At 37.8% G+C, this 23,087-nt stretch overlaps 2 protein-coding genes across 7 annotated transcripts in view; one reads left to right on the top strand and one right to left on the bottom strand.

The window, feature by feature from the left end:
- LOC139756088 (uncharacterized) overlaps nt 1-22,495 on the bottom strand; it is a 65,939-nt gene extending 43,444 nt beyond the window's left edge. For 3 of the 5 annotated variants that reach the window (XM_071675121.1, XM_071675122.1, XM_071675116.1), the window contains exon 1: nt 21,694-22,407. The gene's annotated coding sequence lies outside the window, so the exon portion shown is untranslated. The other 2 variants (XM_071675117.1, XM_071675119.1) reach the window with 2 other exon arrangements.
- LOC139756087 (uncharacterized) lies at nt 233-14,405 on the top strand. 2 transcript variants are annotated; one of them, XM_071675113.1, is made up of 5 exons: nt 233-409; nt 4,076-5,126; nt 9,708-9,829; nt 11,526-11,691; nt 12,713-14,405. In XM_071675113.1, the coding sequence occupies exons 1-5, from the start codon at nt 384-386 to the stop codon at nt 12,848-12,850; spliced, it is 1,503 nt and encodes a 500-aa protein (XP_071531214.1). In that variant the 5' UTR covers nt 233-383; the 3' UTR covers nt 12,851-14,405. The 2 variants fall into 2 exon arrangements, with proteins under 2 accessions (XP_071531214.1, XP_071531215.1); XM_071675114.1 differs by lacking the exon at nt 11,526-11,691 and having other exon boundaries at nt 12,713-12,842.
- Nucleotides 22,496-23,087: the final 592 nt, after the last annotated feature.

Here is a 23,087-nt window from a genome sequence, read left to right as displayed (position 1 = left end):
GGCTTACATTACCTTCATCTTTAATACTTTTAGTTAGATTAATCCCATGAATAATTATATTGATGAAATTTGTTCAGTTGCTTAAATCAAAAACAAGTTTTTGGATAAAAACATTGATTATTCAAATAATTTAAGGACGCGCGAATTTCCCAAAAGCATTATTGACATTGTAAACAATGAGATTAATCGAACGGTCAAGTCTGAACCGAAGATTCCACCGGATGATATTGAATAGCCAAACCGTATATTTTCAATATGTATACTCATGTAAAGAACCTAAATATCAGTAAGAGCAGATCCTCAACGAGAGTCGAAGTGTTAATTTTAAATGTTTCAGTATGAAGACGTACTAAACTCGGCGGTACAGATCCAGAACTTGACCAATGTTTTACTTTGATCCTGATCTAGGGTATGTTAATCCTCATATATGTTGTGATGAAGTCTTTGGATCAACGGTCAGAGTGTTACCAGCATTATTAGATCACACTACGAAAAAATCCAAAATTAAGCCGAAATATGCTTGAGTAACATAGTGTGTGCCATGCTCTTGGTAGTAAGAGGCACACATGCTTGTGACCCTTTGTAGCCTATATTACTAAAGCACGGGGTAGACAGGGAAGAAACTGGCAAAGCAACAGTATAGGAACACCTCTATTATCTTTGGGATATGACTGATACTGTTTTTAATATACACAGACGCTTTAATTAATATACACAGACAAAAGAGTGATGGAACATGATTAGGATCTTTTTGATAATGATAGGGGTGAACAGTAATCAGGTAATAAAGTCCACCAAAATCTGCGAACATTGTTGTAGGATTAGTGGACAAACATGTTTAATACTAACGGAGACCTAGTTGACAAATGAAATCTATGTTTATAATAGCAATTCCACCTTGATGAGGATATAGGGAACAGTGTACTGTCAGTGAGTTAGACAAAGAGTTACAGAGTGGATATGAGCAAATAAGGCTGTTCTTTATTCCATCTTGGTGCTGCCTTGATATGCAGTAAATAGTGAACATGTATAAGAAAATAAATAATTAGCAGTTCTGAGTTAGATCATGCAGTACATGCTGCTACACTGGGAAATATGCTATTGGATCACTGGGACAGAATTTTCAAGTCAAAGACATAAGAAGGCATACAGAAAAAATAAACTTAATGTAAACACAAATTCCATTCGTTGACTTGGTATTGTACTAATTACAAGTGTATTTCATTAACGACACTGCAGTCCTTATGTATTCAAATGAATTTCATTGCCTATGGAGACCCATGGTAAGGTTTGTGAATATCAAGGGAAATCGAGTCTTAATTAAAACTACATTAAACTCTTGCAGACATCAAAAGAGCCTGTGGAACCTCAACTAACCTTTGTTCAAGCCAAAATTTATTTTGTTTTTAGATTCTGGTTGAAATACACTGATCATACTTATGGGTGAGCACTATGCCAACTACCCTTAATGTCAACAGTCACATTACATCAAGTGGCTATTCATGCTATTGCCCAAGCTCCCAAAAGCAGCCATTCCCTGTGGTCCTCAGCAGCAAATAACATTGATGTTGGATGGAGTGAAAAAGATTTTGAGTGATTGGGGCCTGAATATGCTGGAGGGTGAAAGGCATGCACAGAAGTAAATTGGAACAATGTGGTATACACCTGATCCCTTACTTATGACCTATGCGACTTACGGCCATCCGTACATACGACCTGAAAAAATTATATATTTAGAAATAAAAATGATGAAATATGGACTAAAGAATCTCAAATACAGGTAAAAAGAAACTACAGAATCATATAATAAAGTGAAGTGTTTTAGATATCTGGGAGTGGATCTGGCAGCGGATGGAACCATGGAAGCAGAAGTGGATCATAGGGTGGGGGAGGGGGCGAAAATTCTGGGGGCCTTGAAGAATGTGTGGAAGTCGAGAACATTATCTCGGAAAGCAAAAATGGGTATGTTTGAAGGAGTAGTGGTTCCAACAATGTTGTATGGTTGCGAGGCGTGGGCTATGGATAGAGTTGTGCGCAGGAGGATGGATGTGCTGGAAATGAGATGTTTGAGGACAATGTGTGGTGTGAGGTGGTTTGATCGAGTAAGTAACGTAAGGGTAAGACAGATGTGTGGAAATAAAAAGAGCGTGGTTGAGAGAGCAGAAGAGGGTGTTTTGAAGTGGTTTGGGCACATGGAGAGAATGAGTGAGGAAAGATTGACCAAGAGGATATATGTGTCGGAGGTGGAGGGAATAAGGAGAAGAGGGAGACCAAATTGGAGGTGGAAAGATGGAGTGAAAAAGATTTTGTGTAATCGGGGCCTGAACATGCAGGAGGGTGAAAGGAGGGCAAGGAATAGAGTGAATTGGAGCGATGTGGTATACCGGGGTTGACGTGCTGTCAGTGGATTGAATCAAGGCATGTGAAGCGTCTGGGGTAAACCATGGAAAGCTGTGTAGGTATGTATATTTGTGTGTGTGGACGTATGTATATACATGTGTATGGGGGGGGTTGGGCCATTTCTTTCGTCTGTTTCCTTGCGCTACCTCGCAAACACGGGAGACAGCGACAAAGTATAATAAATATAATACAAATAATAAAAAACAAGATAATCATGAGAGAAATTGAGTAGGATAAAAGATATCTAGGATTGGACTTAGCAGCAGATGGAACCATGGAAGAGGAAGTGAGTCACAGGGTGGGGGAGGGGGCGAAGGTTCTGGGAGCAATGAGAGCGTTACCTTGGCGCAAAAATGGGTATGTTTGAAGGAATAGTTGTTCCAACAATGTTATATGGTTGCAAGGCATGGGCTATAGATAGGGTTGTGCGGAGGAGGGCGGATATATTAGAAATGAAATGTTTGTGGACAATATGTGATGTGAATGGTTTGATCATATAAGTAATGAAAGGGTAAGAGAGATGTGTGGAAATAAAAAGATTGTGGTTGCGAGAGCAGAAGAGGGTGTGTTGAAATGGTTTGGACATATGGAGAGAATGAGTGAGGAAAGATTGACAAAGAGGATTTATGTATCAAACAAGGAGAAGCAGGAGACCAAACTGGAGGTGGAAGGATGGAGTCAGATTTTGAGTGATGAGGGCCTGAACATACAGGAGGGTGAGAGGTATGCAAGGAATGGAGTGAATTGGAACGATGTAGTATATTGGGGTCGATGTACTGTCAGTGGACTGAACCAGGGCATGCAGAGTATCTGGGGTAAACCATGGAAAGGTCTGTGGGGCCTGGATGTGGATAGGGAGCTGCGGTTTTGATGCATTACACATGACAGCTAGACTGATTGTGAATGAATGTGGCCTTTGTTGTCTTTTCCTAGCACTACCGTGCATGGGGGGAGGGGGGGATGCCATTTCGTGTGTGGCGGGGTGGCAACAGGAATGGATGAAAGCAGCAAGTATGGATATGTACATGTGTATATATGTATATGTCTGTGTGTGTATATATATGTATACGGTGAAATTATAGGTATGTATATGTGCTTGTGTGGACTTTCATGTATATAGATGTGTATGTGGGTGGGTTGGGCCATTCTTTTGTCTTGTTTCCTTGCACTGCCTCGCTAATGCCGGAGACAGTGACTAAGTATAATAGAAAATAAAATGTATAGATTTTTTTATTATATGTGATAGCCATTTCCCGCGTCAGTGAGGTAGGGCCAGGAAACGGACAAAGAATGGCCCATCCACTCATATTCACATATACGTACATAAACACCCATACACATGTACATATTCATATTTGCTAGCCTTCATATTTCCTAGGTGTGTTATATCTTGTCATCTGTACAGTGCTATGGTTCACTTCATGACAGAGCTTTGCAAAGGCAAGAAAGGCAAGTAGATGAAAAAACATTATGAAGTAAAGATGTGTATGCATAAGATAGAATCAGATACATTAGGCCCCCTCAAATTTTCAGGTAGACTTTCACCCTTGAGGAAAATGGACACCTTAACCCTTGGAGCTTATTTCAGATCAGTGTAGAGATAATTTACATTAGTTTTGGATTGCCCTTAACAATAGAGTTAGAAATATTAAAGTCCTTTCTTTTCATGCTTCAGAAGAATGCACGATTCACAAAGAGCACCCTCAGCTGGAGGCAGTCGAAGAAGACGATGGGAAATGAAGTCTAAAGAAGCCTTTGAAACTTCCTTGGCCATGGAAATACAGTCCCCACAGAGGAGGACACAGGGTCGTAAGAAGGACTTCAAGAAGGACCCTTCAACTGAATCCCAAAAGGAGAAGAGCAACTTAGATAATTCTTGCAAAGAACATCAAGTACCTTCACCAAAAGCACAAAAAAGCAATATGGGGAAAGATGATAATGACAGTGACCTTTTATCTTCAAAGCTGTCTGCACTGATTGATGAGGCCAATGTAAAAGCTAAGGATCTCCATAAAAGATCAGAGAAAGATAAGGACAGACAACAACAAAGAGAGAAATCCGAATCAAAAATTGACATACAAAAAGAACATAATGTTAGAGATATATATGAAATGGGTCCTGTTAAAAGAAATATGAAAGATGATATTATCAGCGATCACCTTGAAAAGCAACCTCAAAATGATAATGAAAAAGCACAAATACTTAATGATAAGTTTGAAACCAAATCACTTAAACTAGCAGACAGTCCTAAGTTGAAGAATGGCATTGAAGTGTCAGATTATATGGCCTCTGCTCCTCCATATTCTCCTGAATATAGAGAGACTCCTAAGAAAAAGCACAAAAAGAAAAGTGAATCTAGTCTGTTATTAGTAAGTAATAAAAATGAAGAATCTTACATAACCCTACAGTTGAAAGAAATGGATGAGGATATAATTGATATGTCTAAAGAGGATAAAGAGTGTGTATTATCTGCACCAAATCTTTTATTTGCTTCGGCTTCAAACCCTCATGGTAACATTAGTACAGTGTATCAAGAAAAGCTGAATGGCTTTGTGCTGATCAAAAATGAACTTAGTGGAGTACAAAAGAAGAGTGAAGATCTCCATGATGTCACAGAGATTCCAACACGAAGTTCTCATGCAATTTTCATCCAGGGAGGTTTCAGAACTTTTTCAGTGTTATGTCAAGGCCTTCTAGCAGGGTTAACACTAGCTCACTGCCTCCTGGTAAGTGGACTATAGAGTTTCCATTAAGTTATTAAGTCAGTGAAATGAGTTGTAATGCCCTATATGTGCAGATGGTGATTATAATGTAGTGATAAAAGTAACCAAGTTGTAATGTAAAATTCCTAAATGTGTTACTTTTTTCATATTATTGATGCTAGAGATAAAAGATGAGAAATGCCATCATCACAATAGTGCAGAGTCAAATTGTTTAGTTAAATTGTATAACCTTGAAAGATTTTTATACATAGATGCTGTTGTTCCTTTTGTTACACCAACACTTCATGTATACTGTAGGTTTACTTTAATATAGAATGTCCTACCTCAGGTTAGTGTCATTACTTAAGGCATCTTAGCATTTTCCTTTCTATTTCATCATCTGGATATATTGATGATCCCTTAAGGTTAAAGCATTTCAGTCGTTTTAATAATTCAACAGCATTGCCATTAAATACATGCCATTGATAGAAATAACGAACACTAGCACTAGACATTATGTTGCAGAATTTTCAGCCAGATGAAATATATAGGAATTGGTTGAAAATGAGATATGGTACTAGGGATTTCATTATACAATAAGAATGCCAGATACAATGAAAATGAGGTATCAGTGCGTGCAGAGGTATTTTATAAATGAAAATCATTGTTCACCCAAGATCATGATGGTGTAGCAGATTGCTCTAATCCACCACTAAAATTTATTTCTATTGGAATACTTTAGACCATAAAAGCAAGAAGCATCCCAAAATTAGCTCAGTTTCCAACTTTTAGAATGATAATTAAGATGGAGTATTCACTAAGTTGGAAGGATTTTTAACATCCATAAAAAAGTTCAAACAACATCTTGAACAAATAGTGAAACAATACTTTTTTCAACCAGTCAGAACAACTGTTGAAGAGTAGACCTAGGGAACAGAGTTTTTTTATTCTTTTTATTTTGCTTTGTCGCTGTCTCCCGCGTTTGCGAGGTAGCGCAAGGAAACAGACGAACGAAATGGCCCAACCCACCCCCATACACAAGTATATACGTACACGTCCATACACGCAAATATACATACCTATACATCTCAATGTACACATATATATACACACACAGACATATACATATATACACATGTACATAATTCATACTATCTGCCTTTATTTATTCCCATCACCACCTCACCACACATGGAATAACATCCCCCTCCCACCTCATGTGTGCAAGGTAGCGCTAGGAAAAGACAACAAAGGCCCCATTCGTTCACACTCAGTCTCTAGCTGTCATGTAATAATGCCCGAAACCACAGCTCCCTTTCCACATCCAGGTCCCACAGAACTTTCCATGGTTTACCCAGACGCTTCACATGCCCTGATTCAATCCATTGACAGCACGTCTACCCCGGTATACCACATCGATCCAATTCACTCTATTCCTTGCCCGCCTTTCACCCTCCTGCATGTTCAGGCCCCGATCACTCAAAATCTTTTTCACTCCATCTTTCCACCTCCAATTTGGTCTCCCACTTCTCGTTCCCTCCACCTCTGACACACACACACACATATATATATATATATATATATATATTTTTTATTTTTTATTATACTTTGTCGCTGTCTCCCGCGTTTGCGAGGTAGCACAAGGAAACAGACGAAAGAAATGGCCCAAACCCCCCCCCCCCATACACATGTATATACATACGTCCACACACGCAAATATACATACCTACACAGCTTTCCATGGTTTACCCCAGACGCTTCACATGCCTTGATTCAATCCACTGACAGCACGTCAACCCCGATATACCACATCGCTCCAATTCACTCTATTCCTTGCCCTCCGTTCACCCTCCTTCATGTTCAGGCCCCGATCACACAAAATCTTTTTCACTCCATCCTTCCACCTCCAATTTGGTCTCCCTCTTCTCCTTGTTCCCTCCACCTCCGACACATATATCCTCTTGGTCAATCTTTCCTCACTCATCCTCTCCATGTGCCCAAACCACTTCAAAACACCCTCTTCTGCTCTCTCAACCATGCTCTTTTTATTTCCACACATCTCTCTTACCCTTACGTTACTCACTCGATCAAACCACCTCACACCACACATTGTCCTCAAACATCTCATTTCCAGCACATCCATCCTCCTGCGCACAACTCTATCCATAGCCCACGCCTCGCAACCATACAACATTGTTGGAACCACTATTCCTTCAAACATACCCATTTTTGCTTTCCGAGATAATGTTCTCGACTTCCACACATTCTTCAAGGCCCCCAGAATTTTCGCCCCCCTCCCCCACCCTATGATCCACTTCCGCTTCCATGGTTCCATCCGCTGCCAGATCCACTCCCAGATATCTAAAACACTTCACTTCCTCCAGTTTTTCTCCATTCAAAATATATATATATATATATTTTTTTTTGCTTTGTCGCTGTCTCCCACGTTTGCGAGGTAGCGCAAGGAAACAGACGAAAGAAATGGCCTAACCCACCCCCATACACATGTATGTACATACGTCCACACAAGCAAATATACATACCTACACAGCTTTCCATGGTTTACCCCAGACGCTTCACATGCCTTTATTCAATCCACTGACAGCACGTCAACCCCGGTATACAACATCGCTCCAATTCACCCTATTCCTTGCCCTCCTCTCACCCTCCTGCATGTTCAGGCCCCGATCACACAAAATCTTTTTCACTCCATCTTTCCACCTCCAATTTGGTCTCCCTCTTCTCCTCGTTCCCTCCACCTCCGACACATATATCCTCTTGGTCAATCTTTCCTCACTCATTCTCTCCATGTGCCCAAACCATTTCAAAACATACCCATTTTTGCTTTCTGAGATAATGTTCTCGACTTCCACACATTCTTCAAGGCTCCCAGAATTTTCGCCCCCTCCCCCACCCTATGATCCACTTCCGCTTCCATGGTTCCATCCGCTGCCAGATCCACTCCCAGATATCTAAAACACTTCACTTCCTCCAGTTTTTCTCCATTCAAGCTCACCTCCCAATTGACTTGACCCTCAACCCTACTGTACCTAATAACCTTGCTCTTATTCACATTTACTCTTAACTTTCTTCTTTCACACACTTTACCAAACTCAGTCACCAGCTTCTGCAGTTTCTCACATGAATCAGCCACCAGCGCTGTATCATATATATAAATGTGTGTGGATGTAACCAAGATGAGAAAAAAGGAGAGATAAGTAGTATGTTTGTGGAAAGGAACCTGGATGTTTTGGCTCTGAGTGAAATGAAGCTCAAGGGTAAAGGGGAAGAGTGGTTTGGGAATGTCTTGGGAGTAAAGTCAGGGGTTAGTGAGAGGACAAGAGCAAGGGAAGGAGTAGCACCACTCCTGAAACAGGAGTTGTGGAGTATGTGATAGAGTGTAAGAAAGTAAATTCTAGATTGATATGGGTAAAACTGAAAGTTGATGGAGAGAGATGGGTGATTATTGGTGCATATGCACCTGGGCATGAGAAGAAAGATCATGAGAGGCAAGTGTTTTGGGAGCAGCTGAATGAGTGTGTTAGTGGTTTTGATGCACAAGACCGGGTTATAGTGATGGGTGATTTGAATGTAAAGGTGAGTAATGTGGAAGTTGAGGGAATAACTGGTATACATGGGGTGTTCAGTGTTGGAAATGGTGAAGAGCTTGTAGATTTATGTGCTGAAAAAGGACTGGTGATTGGGAATACCTGGTTTAAAAAGTGAGATATAAAATCTTTTTCACTCCATCTTTACACCTCCAATTTGGTCTCCCATTTCTCCTCGTTCCCTCCACCTCTGACACATATATCCTCCTGGTCAATCTTTCCTCACTCATTCTCTCCATGTGACCAAACCATTTCAACACATCCTCTTCTGCTCTCACGATCACACTTTATTTCCACATATCTTTCTTTCCCTTTCATCACCTCACACCACATACTGTTCTCAAACATTTCATTTCCAACACACCCACCCTCCTCTGTACAGCCCTATCTATAGCCCATGCCCAGCAACCATACAACAATGATGGAACAACTATTCCTTCAAACATACCCATTTTTGCTCTCCAAGACAAAGGTCTAAATATGTATTGCAGTTTCAGTTTTACAAAATGTAAATATGTTTAGATTTTGGTGAAAACCACATCTCAGCCTTATTTGTATTTATGTGAAAGAGGCATATTTTCTTTTATTCAAATGAGTAGGGTCTGAATATTTTCATTTGACGGGGAGATTTATACTTACCAAAGTGTACTTATTAGACACCACCATTCCTTGAGGATTTCATGGGAATGTAGCCCATAACGGTATCTTGTTCTAACCCCATAGTATACTCTTTTTGGGCAGCATTTTGATCTGGAACATTAACAGGGATACACTTTTTTAACTTTTCATTCTTAGGCTGCTGAAGAGGTTTAGTGTCCCGGTGAATATGAAATTAATCCTAATTTGTGCTCTTTCAAAAACTCAAGATTTTCTGTTGGCTTTATTTTTACTTATTTTTCACTTATTCTTTTTTTTTCCTTGCGACACAGATATGTGTAGTTGTTTTTACATGATTTTGTATTTACATTAAACCGAGACTAAAAAGATTGTCTTTCAGATATTTCTGCTGGACAGTAATTCTGGTAAGATTCCTGGCCTATACCCATCAAGCATGGCTCATGTGTTCTTTGCTCTCATCTTGTTCCTAACCACAGTGTGTCTGGTGGCTGCCTGTGATAGGTAAGTATTTAAGAGGAAAGTTTTAATTATTAGAGTTGTTACTAATGTATCCTTTGGTTATTCTGAATCATTAAAAACAGTTATAGAATAGTAATAGGGATATCAATTATTCTGAGGAAATTAATCAGTATATGGAAGAAGATTGTACTAGATAGAGAAAAAGACAACATAGTTGAGGCTAACTGGATGCATCATATCCCAAAATATTGGAGAGGGGTATTGAACTCCAGTTCAGAGCTCGCCACAATTAGAATGCTTTCTCCTCGAAGGGGTAATGAACCCGTATGTTAATTCACGTTGTTACCTATTTGTACTGTACAAGGAAGGTATTATACACTTGGGTCCCCATCTTTTGAACATCCTTGACCATCATACAATTTTTTTTAAATTTATGTATACTGTCTTTATTGACCTTTTTCTCTGTCATGCTGTTCCATTCATCCATCACTTTTATACTATAAAAGTACTTCTTTTTCAACAAGTTTCTTACTTCATTTCATTTGTCCTCTGGTTGCTCTATCCCTACATTTCTCATGGAACTTTTTTCTCTCTGTCATCAGTCTGTTTTGAAAACAAAGGTTGTGATCAGGGTCACCTCTCACTCTTCTTACTTCCAAGGTGGGCAAATTTACTCAGCTGTCTAAATTCACGTACCATCTTTGCTGTACTTCTCCGTTACCTCTTGGTGCTTATGCAAGTGTGGTGACCAAACATGAGAAGTGTATTATAGTTTTGACCATTTCTATGATATGAACAGCATGGTGTATATTTCCTTATCCATATACCTGAAAGTTAATCTAATATTTACCAACAGATAGTTTGTATCCTTAACTGTTCTCCTGATTTGGGAATCTGGTGACAGGTTGGGAATGATATCATCAAGTCCTCCTCACACATAAAATCATGGAGCTTATATCCTACTAGATAATAATGATATTTAGGACTCCTTTCACTTTGTCTCACCCTCATCACTTTACATTTGATCAGGTTGAATTTCATCAACCATCAATTTCATTTGCTGTAGCTGAATTTCATCAACAATGCCCTTTGCAAGCAGATGCAATCCTCCTCACTTTTCACTTCCCTCATTACTTTTGCATCACCTGGAAACATAGTGAAGCAGAAGTTCATACCTTTGGGCAAGTTATTTACTTAGATCAAGAAGGGTCACCTCAACCCATTTAGAGAAGGCTCCTCTAATGTACATCCTCTGTTCCCTTCCACTGAGATAATCTTCTATCTTTTAAAGGAGTTTCCCCTTATTCCTATCTTGTGATCAAGCCTTTAAATCAGCCTCCCATGTGGTACTGTCAGATGCTTTCTGGCAGTCCAGATACTGTACAAACAATCCACCTGCTTACCCTTTTGTCTAAGAAAGAGCTCACTTTTGTAGAAATCTCAGGGGTTTGTTATGCAGCAGGAACATGGCCATGGAATGAGTCACACAAGTCATGTGGCATAATTGTAATGAAGAAAGAAATGACAGGGCACATTAGAGATTTTTGTCAGAAAGTTATAGGTCGATTTATTCACAAGATTGGGCTATCTATACATGAACATATATACAGCAGACCCTGAAAAACTCCACATATCCTGATAATTGCTGATGATATATATTTCGTGCCTTTGATATATCTGACAAAAGAATCATTTGAATAATAATGTTCATTTGTTTGTCACCACCAAATATTTGCAGATGTGATATCATTGGGATTGGGATGCTTTCTGGTCATGGCATCAAAATACCATGGACAGTAGCATTCTATGTCTCCTCAATGGTGCTGTCTCTTGTGGCTATACGGACTGAAAATGTTTTAATCAATCTTCATATTGTTGAAACCTCGGCTTTCTCTGAAGAAGAGGCAAGTATTAGTAATCTTTCTCGTAGAGTGCTATCTATGTTAATTGCTTTTGCTTACTAGTACTGTATAAGAACCATGGAAGCAGAACCTGCATTTTTTTCTTTAAGGCTCCAGTCATGATGAAAAATCCACATCAAGGCCAGGCCTTAATTGAAATATAGAGGTTAATGAAAGGGTAAAAAAGAAGAGGTGAGGGAGAGTATTTACAAATTTTGGATGAAGTAAGAAACCTGTCTTTTAAAATGTGCCAATTCATAGTTATTGAAGTTGTAAGGAAAGACATAGCTATCAAAGTGCAGCAGCTTGCCAAGTATTTCATAATCCAGCTAGTGGTGGGGGCTCACAAGCAGCCAGCTCTCTGGAGCAAAAACCAAACTAATACCTTTAGAAGAGGAAAAAGAACCAACATTTCAGATATAGTCCCATCCACTCTAAGTGTCTTTCCTACCTTCAACCTCATTATCACCCCTTTTACCTCCCTTCTTCCTATAGGTTCCTACACCTGTATCCTCTTCCTTCCATCCTCCATATGCATGCATGTAACAACTGCTACCTCACCTTCCACATTCATCAGTTCTTCAGAATACTCTTCCCATGACTTTCTACTTATGATTTTGCAATTTACCTCCTTTACTTCTCACCTCTTTCCTTTTTAATCTTCCTGTACTTTTCACTCAACTTTCTTGCAAAATCTTCATCTACCCTTTCTTTGCTTTCCACTTACACATTGTATATTCTTCCCTCCTTTGCTGAATTTCCACCGGCATATTCCTTTTGAGCAATCTACATTATTATTTTTCTTCTCTTCTACAGCATCTTGAGATCTACCTGTGTGTGTCATTTTCATAAACTGATGTACTATTTTACATTCTTATGTTCCAAAAGATTCTTCCTGTAGAGCTGATGTGATATATCTAAAGCTTTTTATGAAAAGTGTAGTCATTATGAATGTTAAGAATTTTATGGAAATGAATTATGAATTATAACACTGGATTTTACAATATTTCAATTTTGATATTAGTTAACAGAATTAGTGGACTGGTGGCGATGGATTTGTGTTGCACGGTCATCATTAGCAGTGTTAGCTTGGCTGGCTGTGGTTCCTGATCCCCATACTGATGCTTTGCTGGACTCCATCCAAGAATTTCACCAGAAGTAAAAATAATTAGTCATCATAACAGCTGCATGATGCTATAGGCTCAGGTTTACATCATCAGTCAAGGTACACTATGAAGTAGCATGTGGGGCTTGGCTCAAGATGCTATTCTCTGGTTTTGATACATTTCAAATGACAGCTAAAGACTAGATGTGTACAAGTGAGGCCATTGTTTGTTTGTCCTAAAGCTTCCTTGCGTAAGTGGGAAAGTCAGTTAGGGTATGACACACTGGCATTTTCAAAACTATCTGTGAACTTTTATGAGATATATTGTTCATCAATTACATTCCGTCCTTTATGCCTTGAAATAATAAATAGATATATAAGGAAGGATATTAATATATTTTTCTTTACTGTTTCCTGTTTGATGTGTATGTGTAAACATTTAGAGTTTTTCCAGTCATTGTGATTTGAATTGGTATACAAATCAAATAAATATACAGTTTTCCAGTCAGTTATTTACTTAGCAATTATCTCATAACACTGGAACTTAAAAAGGATCTTTGTGTTACAAGAAAGATCTTGTATATTTACAACTGATGAGACCATTGATAACTAGCAACGATTGTCATTGTGTTTTTCTTTTTAGCTGTACTTTGTATAGATCTAGTTACTCTGTCATGTTTAGGCCTATAATTAAATTATTTTCACTCAGGTATCATCCCATGACAGTGTGTGCCTTCCTATTCACAAGTACCTCCAATGAAAGTTTGCCAAAAGGCACTTACTGCACGTCATGCTTGATTAATACAGTTTCTCTCATTACATAATGATCAGTCCTGGGTTCATCTGAAACTAACCTCAACTGTGTATCTTTTTTTTTTTTTTTGATATCTCTGTAGCTGTCCCATGCATATTTTTTCTTATACTTGAATAGTCTTTCCATCTCTTTTTGTAGGACACTTGTATATGCCTGATATCTTTTCAGTATATTCTATTGTATTCTTGCCTTTCTTCATCTGTTCCTGGTGCTACCTCACATGCAGGAAACAGCAAACAAGTATGAAATTAAGAAAAAAATTAATGCATATTTAATACTCTGTTTTCCTCTACCTTGCTGAAAAGCTTTCAGTGTGAAAATTTTATTTTCAAAGTTTAACAGTTAATAATGTGACCTTGATAGTAAATTGCCCCTATAGTAAAATTTATTATGCCAGGGCGAATTCGTCTTTGGCTGAATTATACTTTTGATTTACTGTCAGCAGTCTATATCTACCTTTCTGCTGCCCAATCCCTCTGGTAACTCCCATCAAGAGGATGGCCATGGCAAGTCTCCACTCACCCCCGTCACACCCAGTACACTGTTACTGAACAATTTGGGGGTCAATGAAAGTATTAGAGTTATGATTATTTGATTAAGGCTTGAGTGCTTTCCACAAAATTACCCATTTATAATGTATGGGGAGGGAGTTTTACTGTTGTGGGGCCCCATCTCTTTCACATTCTCCAATGTCATACAACCCCTTAAATTTATGTATGGTTGCTGTCTGCATTAACCACATCCTTTTTAAGTCTGTTCCATTCACCCACTACTCTTACACTATAAGTATTTCTTTACATCCTTATTAACAAGTTTCTTAATTATCACAGAATGGGATTTAGGTACAGATGAGATTTTCAGTAAAAGTCTCTAATACAGTTTTTATTTACATTAGGAATGGTATATTGTAGCCATTATCACAAATATTTTTTGCCATAAAACACATCAACTTAGATTATTGGATTACACTGGAAGGATTGTACTGAACTAAAGCTCAACAATGTGCATTTCATGTCTGTAACTATCTATGGGTAAGATTATGATTTCATATCATTCCTCACTTAAAAGAGAATGAATCATTTAAAAGAGATTGAATCATTTGATATTATGTTTTTAAGATATTACTGTAATTGATTATTTTTGCATGTTAGGGTTAGCCTTGTGGAGTTGCCTATTGAAATACTTTTGCTAAAGAAGAAATGGTCCCAAAATGCTGTTTTTTGTTGGGGTGTACTTTTCTAAAATGTTACTTAAATAATGCAACTTCAGTCCAGTGAGATGTTGACAATTACAATCCAAGTAAATAACATCAGTAAATGTTTTGAACTGTTTAGCTGTAAGATAAGGTTGCAGTTAAAGGTGATGTTCCCCTAGATTAAGAAAGCTAACTTACAGAATTCTTTGGAATATGCATCACCTTTCTCAATCTTGTTCTCAGGTGTGTAATTTGATCTTGTGTGTAATAGTGTGTAATACCTAGTGTAATTTTAAGGGTACTACAATGCACACCCAAGCTCTCAATATGTATGTCATTAATTTTTTTATACGGCTGTAATGGTAATTTCGGATGCCATTTATTAAAAAGTATGCCAGAAATCATGTCTTACAGAGCAGAGATGCTTCAAAGTGAAATTACTGTAACAAGTAATTTGAATTCCTGCTGATATCCAAACCTTCGTTATTATGTAACGGTGGCACCAAAGGAGTTTGATATTTAACAATTTCAGTCCTAACTATGTATGACACACGATTTTTGGTAGAGTTCTATGTATGTCATACATTCTGAATTATCCTTCCTATATTTAAAAGAACTGATGACTTTGCTCAATAGCAGCATGTGTATGGGCCATGTTTCATCTGTAACTCTAACTATTCCATTTAATTTAATTTACCTAGAGAAAATTATGATAGGAGGGCATCCTGTGCTCCCCAGGCAGGCCCCCTTCCCTGCAAAGCTGTGTATGTAGATTATATTTTGAAACCATGAAGAGGGATACTGTATGTAATGTTTCAAGAAGACTTGGTTGCCAAGAGCAGAGGAAATGAAAATAAAGGATGATGGAATGGGTCATTGGGTACATAGCAGCTTTGCTTGTGGCAATACACTGTGCTTTAAATGCTTAAACAGCATGTCAAGGTTCAAATGTATATAATGTGCTGGGTTTAAATATCTATAATAATTTTTTTTGACATTTCAGAATCTGGTAAAATTTACTGGGTTCAGATAGACAAATTTTTTCATGTAGTTAGGACTGAATTGTGATAGATGATGCATAGTATTATAGTTTCTGCTTACTGAGGTCTCAAAATTTTTTTTTGTATACTTGTTCACTGTTTCTGATGTTAGTAAGGTAGCACCAGGAACAGATGAAGGAAAGGCCTCATTCGCTCACATCCATTCTCTAGCTGTTATAAATAATGCACCAAAACCACAGCCCTATTTCCATAACCAGGCCCCACAAACCTTCCAGTGGTTTTCCTGTTGCTTCATATGCTCTGATTCACTCCATTGACCCCTGTATGTCAAGCTAATTCTCTTTATCCCATAGATGCCTCTAATCCTACTTCAAGTTCAGGCCTTGAGCACTAAAGGTCATTTTCACTTAATCCTTCCATCTCCAATATGGTCTCCCCCTTCTCCTTGTTCCCTCCACTTATGACACTTATATCCTCTTTGTAAACTTCTCTCATTCTTTCCATATTTCCAAATCATTTCAGCACACCCTCTTAAGGTCTCATCCACACTCTTCTTATTACCATTCTCTCTTACAACCTTCTGTAGTCTGAACACCAGCTTTAAACTCCTTGCCATTCATACAATGACACTATACACACATAGTGTGTCTTGTCACTCCCTTTCCTAAGAAATTGAACTACAATACCATGCACTCCAGCTTCCTTGCCACATTTCATCTAACACTAGACTTTCACCACCTATGTTTACTAAACCACTTTCCATGACTTTCTCAATTCACATACCTCTCCAACCCAACCACACTACATCTACCACCCTTTCATCAAACACATTAAAAAAATTATTCAAAATACTCATACCATCTCCTCCTCACTTCATCACTACTTGGTACATTTCCTCATATACCCCCTTCACAGATGTTCCCATTTGTTCTTTTGTTTTTCTCACCATCATCATGTTTCCAATACATCTAATTCTCTCTAAGGTTTACTGATACTTACTCTTCCCAACTCTCACTTGCTCTCTTTTTCAACTACTTCACCTTTATCTTGACCTCCTGTTGCTTTCTTTTGTAAGTTGCTAATCATTTGCTGCCCATACAACTCTCTTTTCTCTTTCACTAGCAACTTTACTTCATCATCTACCACTCACTACCCTTTCTCACCTGCCCACCTCTTGAATGAGAAACACCTCTGTTACATATGCTGACACTGTTTCCCCAAATATCTTCCATTCCTTACCCACTCCCTAGATTCATTTACCCTCACCTTTTGCCATTCTACATCCAATCCCTCCTCACATTTCTATCCACAAGACTTTTCCAAGCACACTTACTTTCACCACCCTCTTCTCACTTGCAACATTTCCTCTGTTCTGAAAACCTTGTCTCAACCAGGCAGTGGTCAGGCATCCCACCAGCTACTCCTCTCAACTCAAACACATCCAAGAATCTCTCTTTTCCATATTTATCAATTGCTATGTAATCCAGTAATGTCCTCTTACCATCTTTCCTACTCAGCAACATATACCTATGTATGTCCCTCTTCTTAAACCAGGTATTCCCAGTTTTTCAGCACAACTCCACAAGCTGTTAACCATTCCTATTCACCTCAATGAATATCCCATTTCTCCCAATTATACCCTCATCTGCCACATTGCTCACTTTTGCATTTAAATCACCCATCACTAATACAGTTCCTGATCTCTTGCATCATAACTGCTGATACACTCATTCAGTTGCTCCCAAAACACTTGTCTCATTGTCTTTCTTCTTATGGCCAGGTGCATAAGCATTAATAATCACTCACCTATTGCCATCCGCTTACATTTTACCCATTTTAGCTTTTGCCCTCACATGAATCCCTTAGGCATTCTCAAACCATTCATCCCCTTTACCCCTGGGCTTTGTTTCACTTAGAGCCAGAACATCTAGGTTCCTTTCCTTAATACTACCTCTCTCTCCTTTCCTCTCATCTTGGAAAGGTGATCCACACACATTCATAACCCCAGCTTAAGCCTTCAAGGAGGATGAATACTCCGTGCTTGGCTCCTTCTGTTCAATCTTTCAGAAAATGAAATAAAAAAGGGAGAGGGGTGTTTCGAGTCCCCAACTTCTTTCTCCTCTACCTCAGGGATAATTTTGATTAGTTTATGTCTTTAAAGAGCATATGAAGACAGTAAACAGGAAGTTCTTTCATGTTAATGGCCTTAGATTTTTTCCTTCTTCAACAATGTTCATGATATCTGACTGGAGCAGAAATAGGCCTGTAGGATTACCTCCTTCATCATAACTATGACAGGAATATTATTTGATTAAAAAAACAGTTCTTCTCGGGTATACCATACAGATATATTTGTGCCTTTTCTCTGTTACTAGTGCTACCTCGCTAATTCAGAAAACAGTGAATGAGTATGAAAGAAAGAAGAATTCTCGATGGAAGAAAGGGAGACACATAAGCAAGCACATGAAAATGATATAGCAATACAGTATTATATAGCAAATTTGCTTAGTATAGTTCCTCAGGGTTCTGTCTTGTCTCCTGTGCTTTTACTCCTTATCAACAATCCTTACTTCAACCAAATGCACTTGTGTTAATGACACATTACTACATTCCTCCACTTCTTTGTAATTTGCTTCATCTTCTCATGCTTTATCTACATCTCACTTTATCAGACTTAGATCAGGTTTCCCTGTGGGGCAGTTCTCTGTAATTTGCTTCATCTTCTCATGCTTTATCTACATCTCACTTTATCAGACTTAGAACAGGTTTCCCTGTGGGGCAGTTGCAACTTTAATGTCTTGTAAACCCCTCACAACCTCTCCATCAGTAAGCAGAGTAAACATACTTGATATCAATATGACATATATCTTGGAAACCTCTTACACAAATAGCTAAATCTGCTTTATGAAACCAAGAGTCCCATTCAGATGAACTAAATTTCCACTCTCCAATACAGTTGCACCGAGAGCACAAAAGAGTGATTCACCCATGTATGAAGTATGCTCTCACATCTGGGAAGGTTGTAGCTCTACATATTCACTTCACAGGCTCAAGTCCAAAGCCATTCAATGCATTAGCTCTCCCTACTTCCCCCATGTTGCAGCATTAGTTCTCTTGCCATATTTTAGGCATATTACTCCAGTTCCTGCTTCTGAGAACTGGCTGCATGTGTGCACCCTACCCTTAGCTAGACCATTCAATACTTAACAATCCACTGTTTCACTTCAGTGCTTTAGGGTTTTTGTGATGTCTATTTCTTTCTTTATATTGCAAAGACTTAGAACCTCTTTTACTGTCATATCTTTGCTAAGAGCTAAAACAACCTACCCCTTATTAATATATTATGCATTTTTTCTCCTCCAAAGCTGAAAAATTACTGTTTTCTCCTCCCTCCTTTAATTCATTTTAATGTTTTATCTATGGCCTAGCCTCAATGAAGACCTTTCTCTGTGACTGAAGCCTTCAATATAATAAGGAAATTAGGATCACAAGGATAAAGAATGTAGATATGAGAGGAATATGTGGTGTAAACAAACCCTAGGAAAGATGAATGGATAAAAGATCCAGGATACTGTAATCATGTAGAATGTATGTCAGATGAAAGATTAGTCGAGAAGATATACAGGAGGTAGACAAAGGCTAAATATATTTCTGATGATATTTGGGAAATGATCTGGGTTGAGATACAATGGAACCAGATTTTGTATAGAGTTGATGTGAATGAAACCAGTTTCTCTTAATGAATCAGCATAGCATGCATGGCAATGTGTCTGAAGAATCTGTACAAGCATGAACTATTCTGTTACACCAACACACTGTACACAGGTTAAGGATGTGTATAATATGAGAGGTTATGTGTGCTTGATCAACCCCATGGAATTAGGAATGGAGGTAATGTTTGTGGATAAAGTTTTTTTCACTTTATAATGTTTAAGACTATTCAATTAATCTCATACAATATCAAAGTGAGACTTATAAAATCCTTACTTGTGTATAGCAAAGGGAAAAAATTCCCTAGTTCTGGTACATTTCTGTCTGTACCATTAGACTGTCCCTTCGTTACCTCTGTTCCACCATGAAGCTGAAAAACCCCTAAATTTCCATTATATCATAATTTTCAGTTTCAGACTTTCAAATAATTCATTGTGTATTAATACACATATTCACTTATCTTACTTTCTAGCAAAACAAAAATCAAAGGTAAAATAAGATGGGTCAGAGTTTTTGAATAACATTTCCCCAAATTAAACTATTTCAGTCATTTGTGTAATTTCTTTTCTGTCCCAGTTTTAAGGCTCTTGATTCTTTTGCTGGCAACAATCAGAACATATGATGTACTCTACAATTAAATGTGGTCTTTGTCATAAACTTTAGCAAGTGAAATTGTCACATTTAGCTGAATCACTAACAAAGCCTTTGTGTAACAGCGGGGATGTGTGGTGTAATGATTGCAATACAGGCACTTAGCATATATGAAAAAAAAAAAAAAACCCAGTCTGAAAGCAGAATGGACTATGACAATCTGTTGATTATATGTGATAGTAATGCTGAATAAACTTTTCAATGAAAACTTTTTGTATTATTGGCAAAACTGCAATATGTTTTATTCTTTATGCAATATGATTATATTGTTTAATTTATGAACATATTAAGTGATCAAAACATTTATGGAAAAAGTTTCATCAACAATGTGGAGAACCACATAGTATTTAAATGCAGATTGAGATTCAAAGTGTGGAAACTTTTTCTAATTTAATGGGATGTGGCTTATGCAATGCATTTAGAATTATCATTTATACTGTGAGGCATACTAAGAATGGAAAATGTGGCTTCATCACCCTCTGAAAGCTTGAAAAAATAGTGCTCAAGGAATATATCAAGGGGATAAAATGGAACTGATGGGGATGAGAAAATGAATATTACAATAGAGTAATACGGGATAAACGAGTACAATGATCAAGAGTACCACTGAAAGAGGAGTAGCAGAAATGAAAGCATGTCTTTGTTTTTGGCTTTTAAATTGTGGCACATAATTCATGCATGAAGTACATTGTTATAATCCTACTTCATTCCAAAATAACCACTGACATCAAATTTGATCACAGTTTCTTCTGCATTACAAATTCATCTCTGTTCAAATCCCTGTTCCCTGTATTTCAGACTTAACCAACTGCAAATAATTAAACTAATCCTCACATTTACACCTCCCTATTCTCTCTTCACAGTGCCATTTGAAGTGACAAGCTTTCCTTCCCTTCATTACAACTTTGATATGACCATTCTTTTTGTGACTGTTACACCCAAACGTTGGTCATACACCCGCCCAAGGAGCATGGGCAAGTAAGTAATGTCTCCTGATTAAATAATTCTATAGCATCATGTATTACAACCAGATTCCTCTATAGCATTATGTTTTGCACCAAACGTACTTAATCAACAGTCGGTAATGCAATTGAAAAACAAATAAAATTATGAAAACCTCACCTAACCTTCCTAGCAGTCAAGGTTTATTTTAAAGTTTACTACTCCAGTCAAAGTATGTCACTCACAACCATGAAAATCCAACACCAACATGGAACCAGACAGGGATATCAACAGATGACCCAAACCATGTACCCCTGCAGCCAATGAACTAAATGTTGATAAGTTTCTACTATCATTCCGGACACTAGGTGAGATAATGTGGTGTTCATAAAAAAAAAATTCTATGTGCACTACATATTTTACTTAAGCCACATTTTTTCCCTAATAAACATAACCTTTGTCGCATTTAATATCGTTCATAGCATATCAGTGCTCCAAATGATGTTCTGCAGGTCACAATCAGTCAATATTCCAAGCTAAAAAAAACCAGTATTTTAGAAATTAACAAATGAACCAAGTTACTTACCTTCCGCCGCCTACATGGTGTAGGGCAGCAACAGTCACCAAGCACCTTATAGTGACAAGCCATTACGGACATTAATCACCTTCAATGTATTCCATGTCACCTTCTATGTATTCCATGTCAAGACACAGTATATAAGTACTGTGGGTGTAATCTCCAAAGGCCTCGATGTATTCAAGTAACTTTTAATGATCAAATGTAATATTTCGACCTTTTTCTTCACGTCCCAAAACTTTGGTATAATTTCACTATATTGTGTTTACCAGTTCTACATATTCTCGAGATTTTCTGATCTTCATTCTCACTTTTCATCATTTCATATCAGGGGCCACAAGTGACGGTACCCAGGTCTGGTGAGCTTGCCACTTACTTGTACGCCATGGGTGATCAGGGCTCCTGATTTTGTATTCACCATCAAATGAGTTCCAAATTATTATGCGATTTTGATCTTCCACCCAAAAAAATACATATATATATATATATATTGTCGAAATACTTAGGTAACACTCTAAAAAGGTTTAAATGCTTTAATGTATTCTTTAGAAAATAAATCACTTGCACTGTAATTTGATCAGGGTTGACACACACGGCGAAGCAAAAGGTTTTCTCTTTACCCAAAGAATATGATGACATTACTGATATCATCATCTTGTTAGTTGTCACAAAATGTAAGTCAAATATTTAACATTACATGTACTTTACACTCTAATTCGTGTGTCTCACCATTACGGGGGACAGGGCAAAATTGATGGTATGGACGTGACGGAGGCACCGGCCGGCCTGTGGGAAGGCGGGAGCAGGTGGCAAGGATCATGGCCGGTGGTTTGACCATCAGAGAGGTTCAAACTTCATCGTTTTTAACCAATATAAACTTGATGCCGGTTGTTCCGATTAGTGTTGTGATCATCTTTAAGGTTTTCTTGTTTCATAAGTATATGGTAAATGATTTTCTATTAGCTATAATAAATAGGTTAGGCTTTTATCAAAAACCGACAGCCCACAGATGTCGCAAAAGAGGAAGCGGGGCAACTTATCAGGAAAAGTTAATTTTACTTACCATATCTGTTGCAGTCTTTTGAACTTTGATCTATATATTCACAAGCACTTATCCAGGAGTAGGTCAAGTGGGGTGATGGGTAAGGGGAGTGACGAATTTGTAACGATGAAAAATTCAGAACAAGAATTTTATTGAAGAAAACATTACACAGGGTGATCCAAAAGTCGTTCTTCAACGATACCTACAAAAGATAAAACCGCCTCATTCTTGGCATTATTATTGTCATTATTATTATTATTATCATTATTATTATCATTATTATTATTATTATCATTATTATATTATTATTACAAAAGAATACGGTACGTAACTTTTGACGAGTACGGTAAGCAATCTTGAC

The sequence above is a fragment of the Panulirus ornatus genome, chromosome 20 (assembly GCF_036320965.1).
Source record: "Panulirus ornatus isolate Po-2019 chromosome 20, ASM3632096v1, whole genome shotgun sequence".
NCBI lineage: Eukaryota > Metazoa > Arthropoda > Malacostraca > Decapoda > Palinuridae > Panulirus > Panulirus ornatus.
The sequence above is the reverse complement of the archived record's forward strand: the minus strand, read 5'-3'. Positions and strand labels throughout refer to the sequence as shown.

Bases quoted from the DNA above. Each gene is read 5' to 3' on its own strand.
- LOC139756087 (XM_071675113.1), top strand. From the start codon at position 384: ATGTTTTACTTTGATCCTGATCTAGG. The intron at 9,830-11,525 runs GTAAGTATTTAA...AAATATTTGCAG, and splicing joins CTGGTGGCTGCCTGTGATAG to ATGTGATATCATTGGGATTG. The intron at 11,692-12,712 runs GCAAGTATTAGT...TTTTGATATTAG, and splicing joins CGGCTTTCTCTGAAGAAGAG to TTAACAGAATTAGTGGACTG.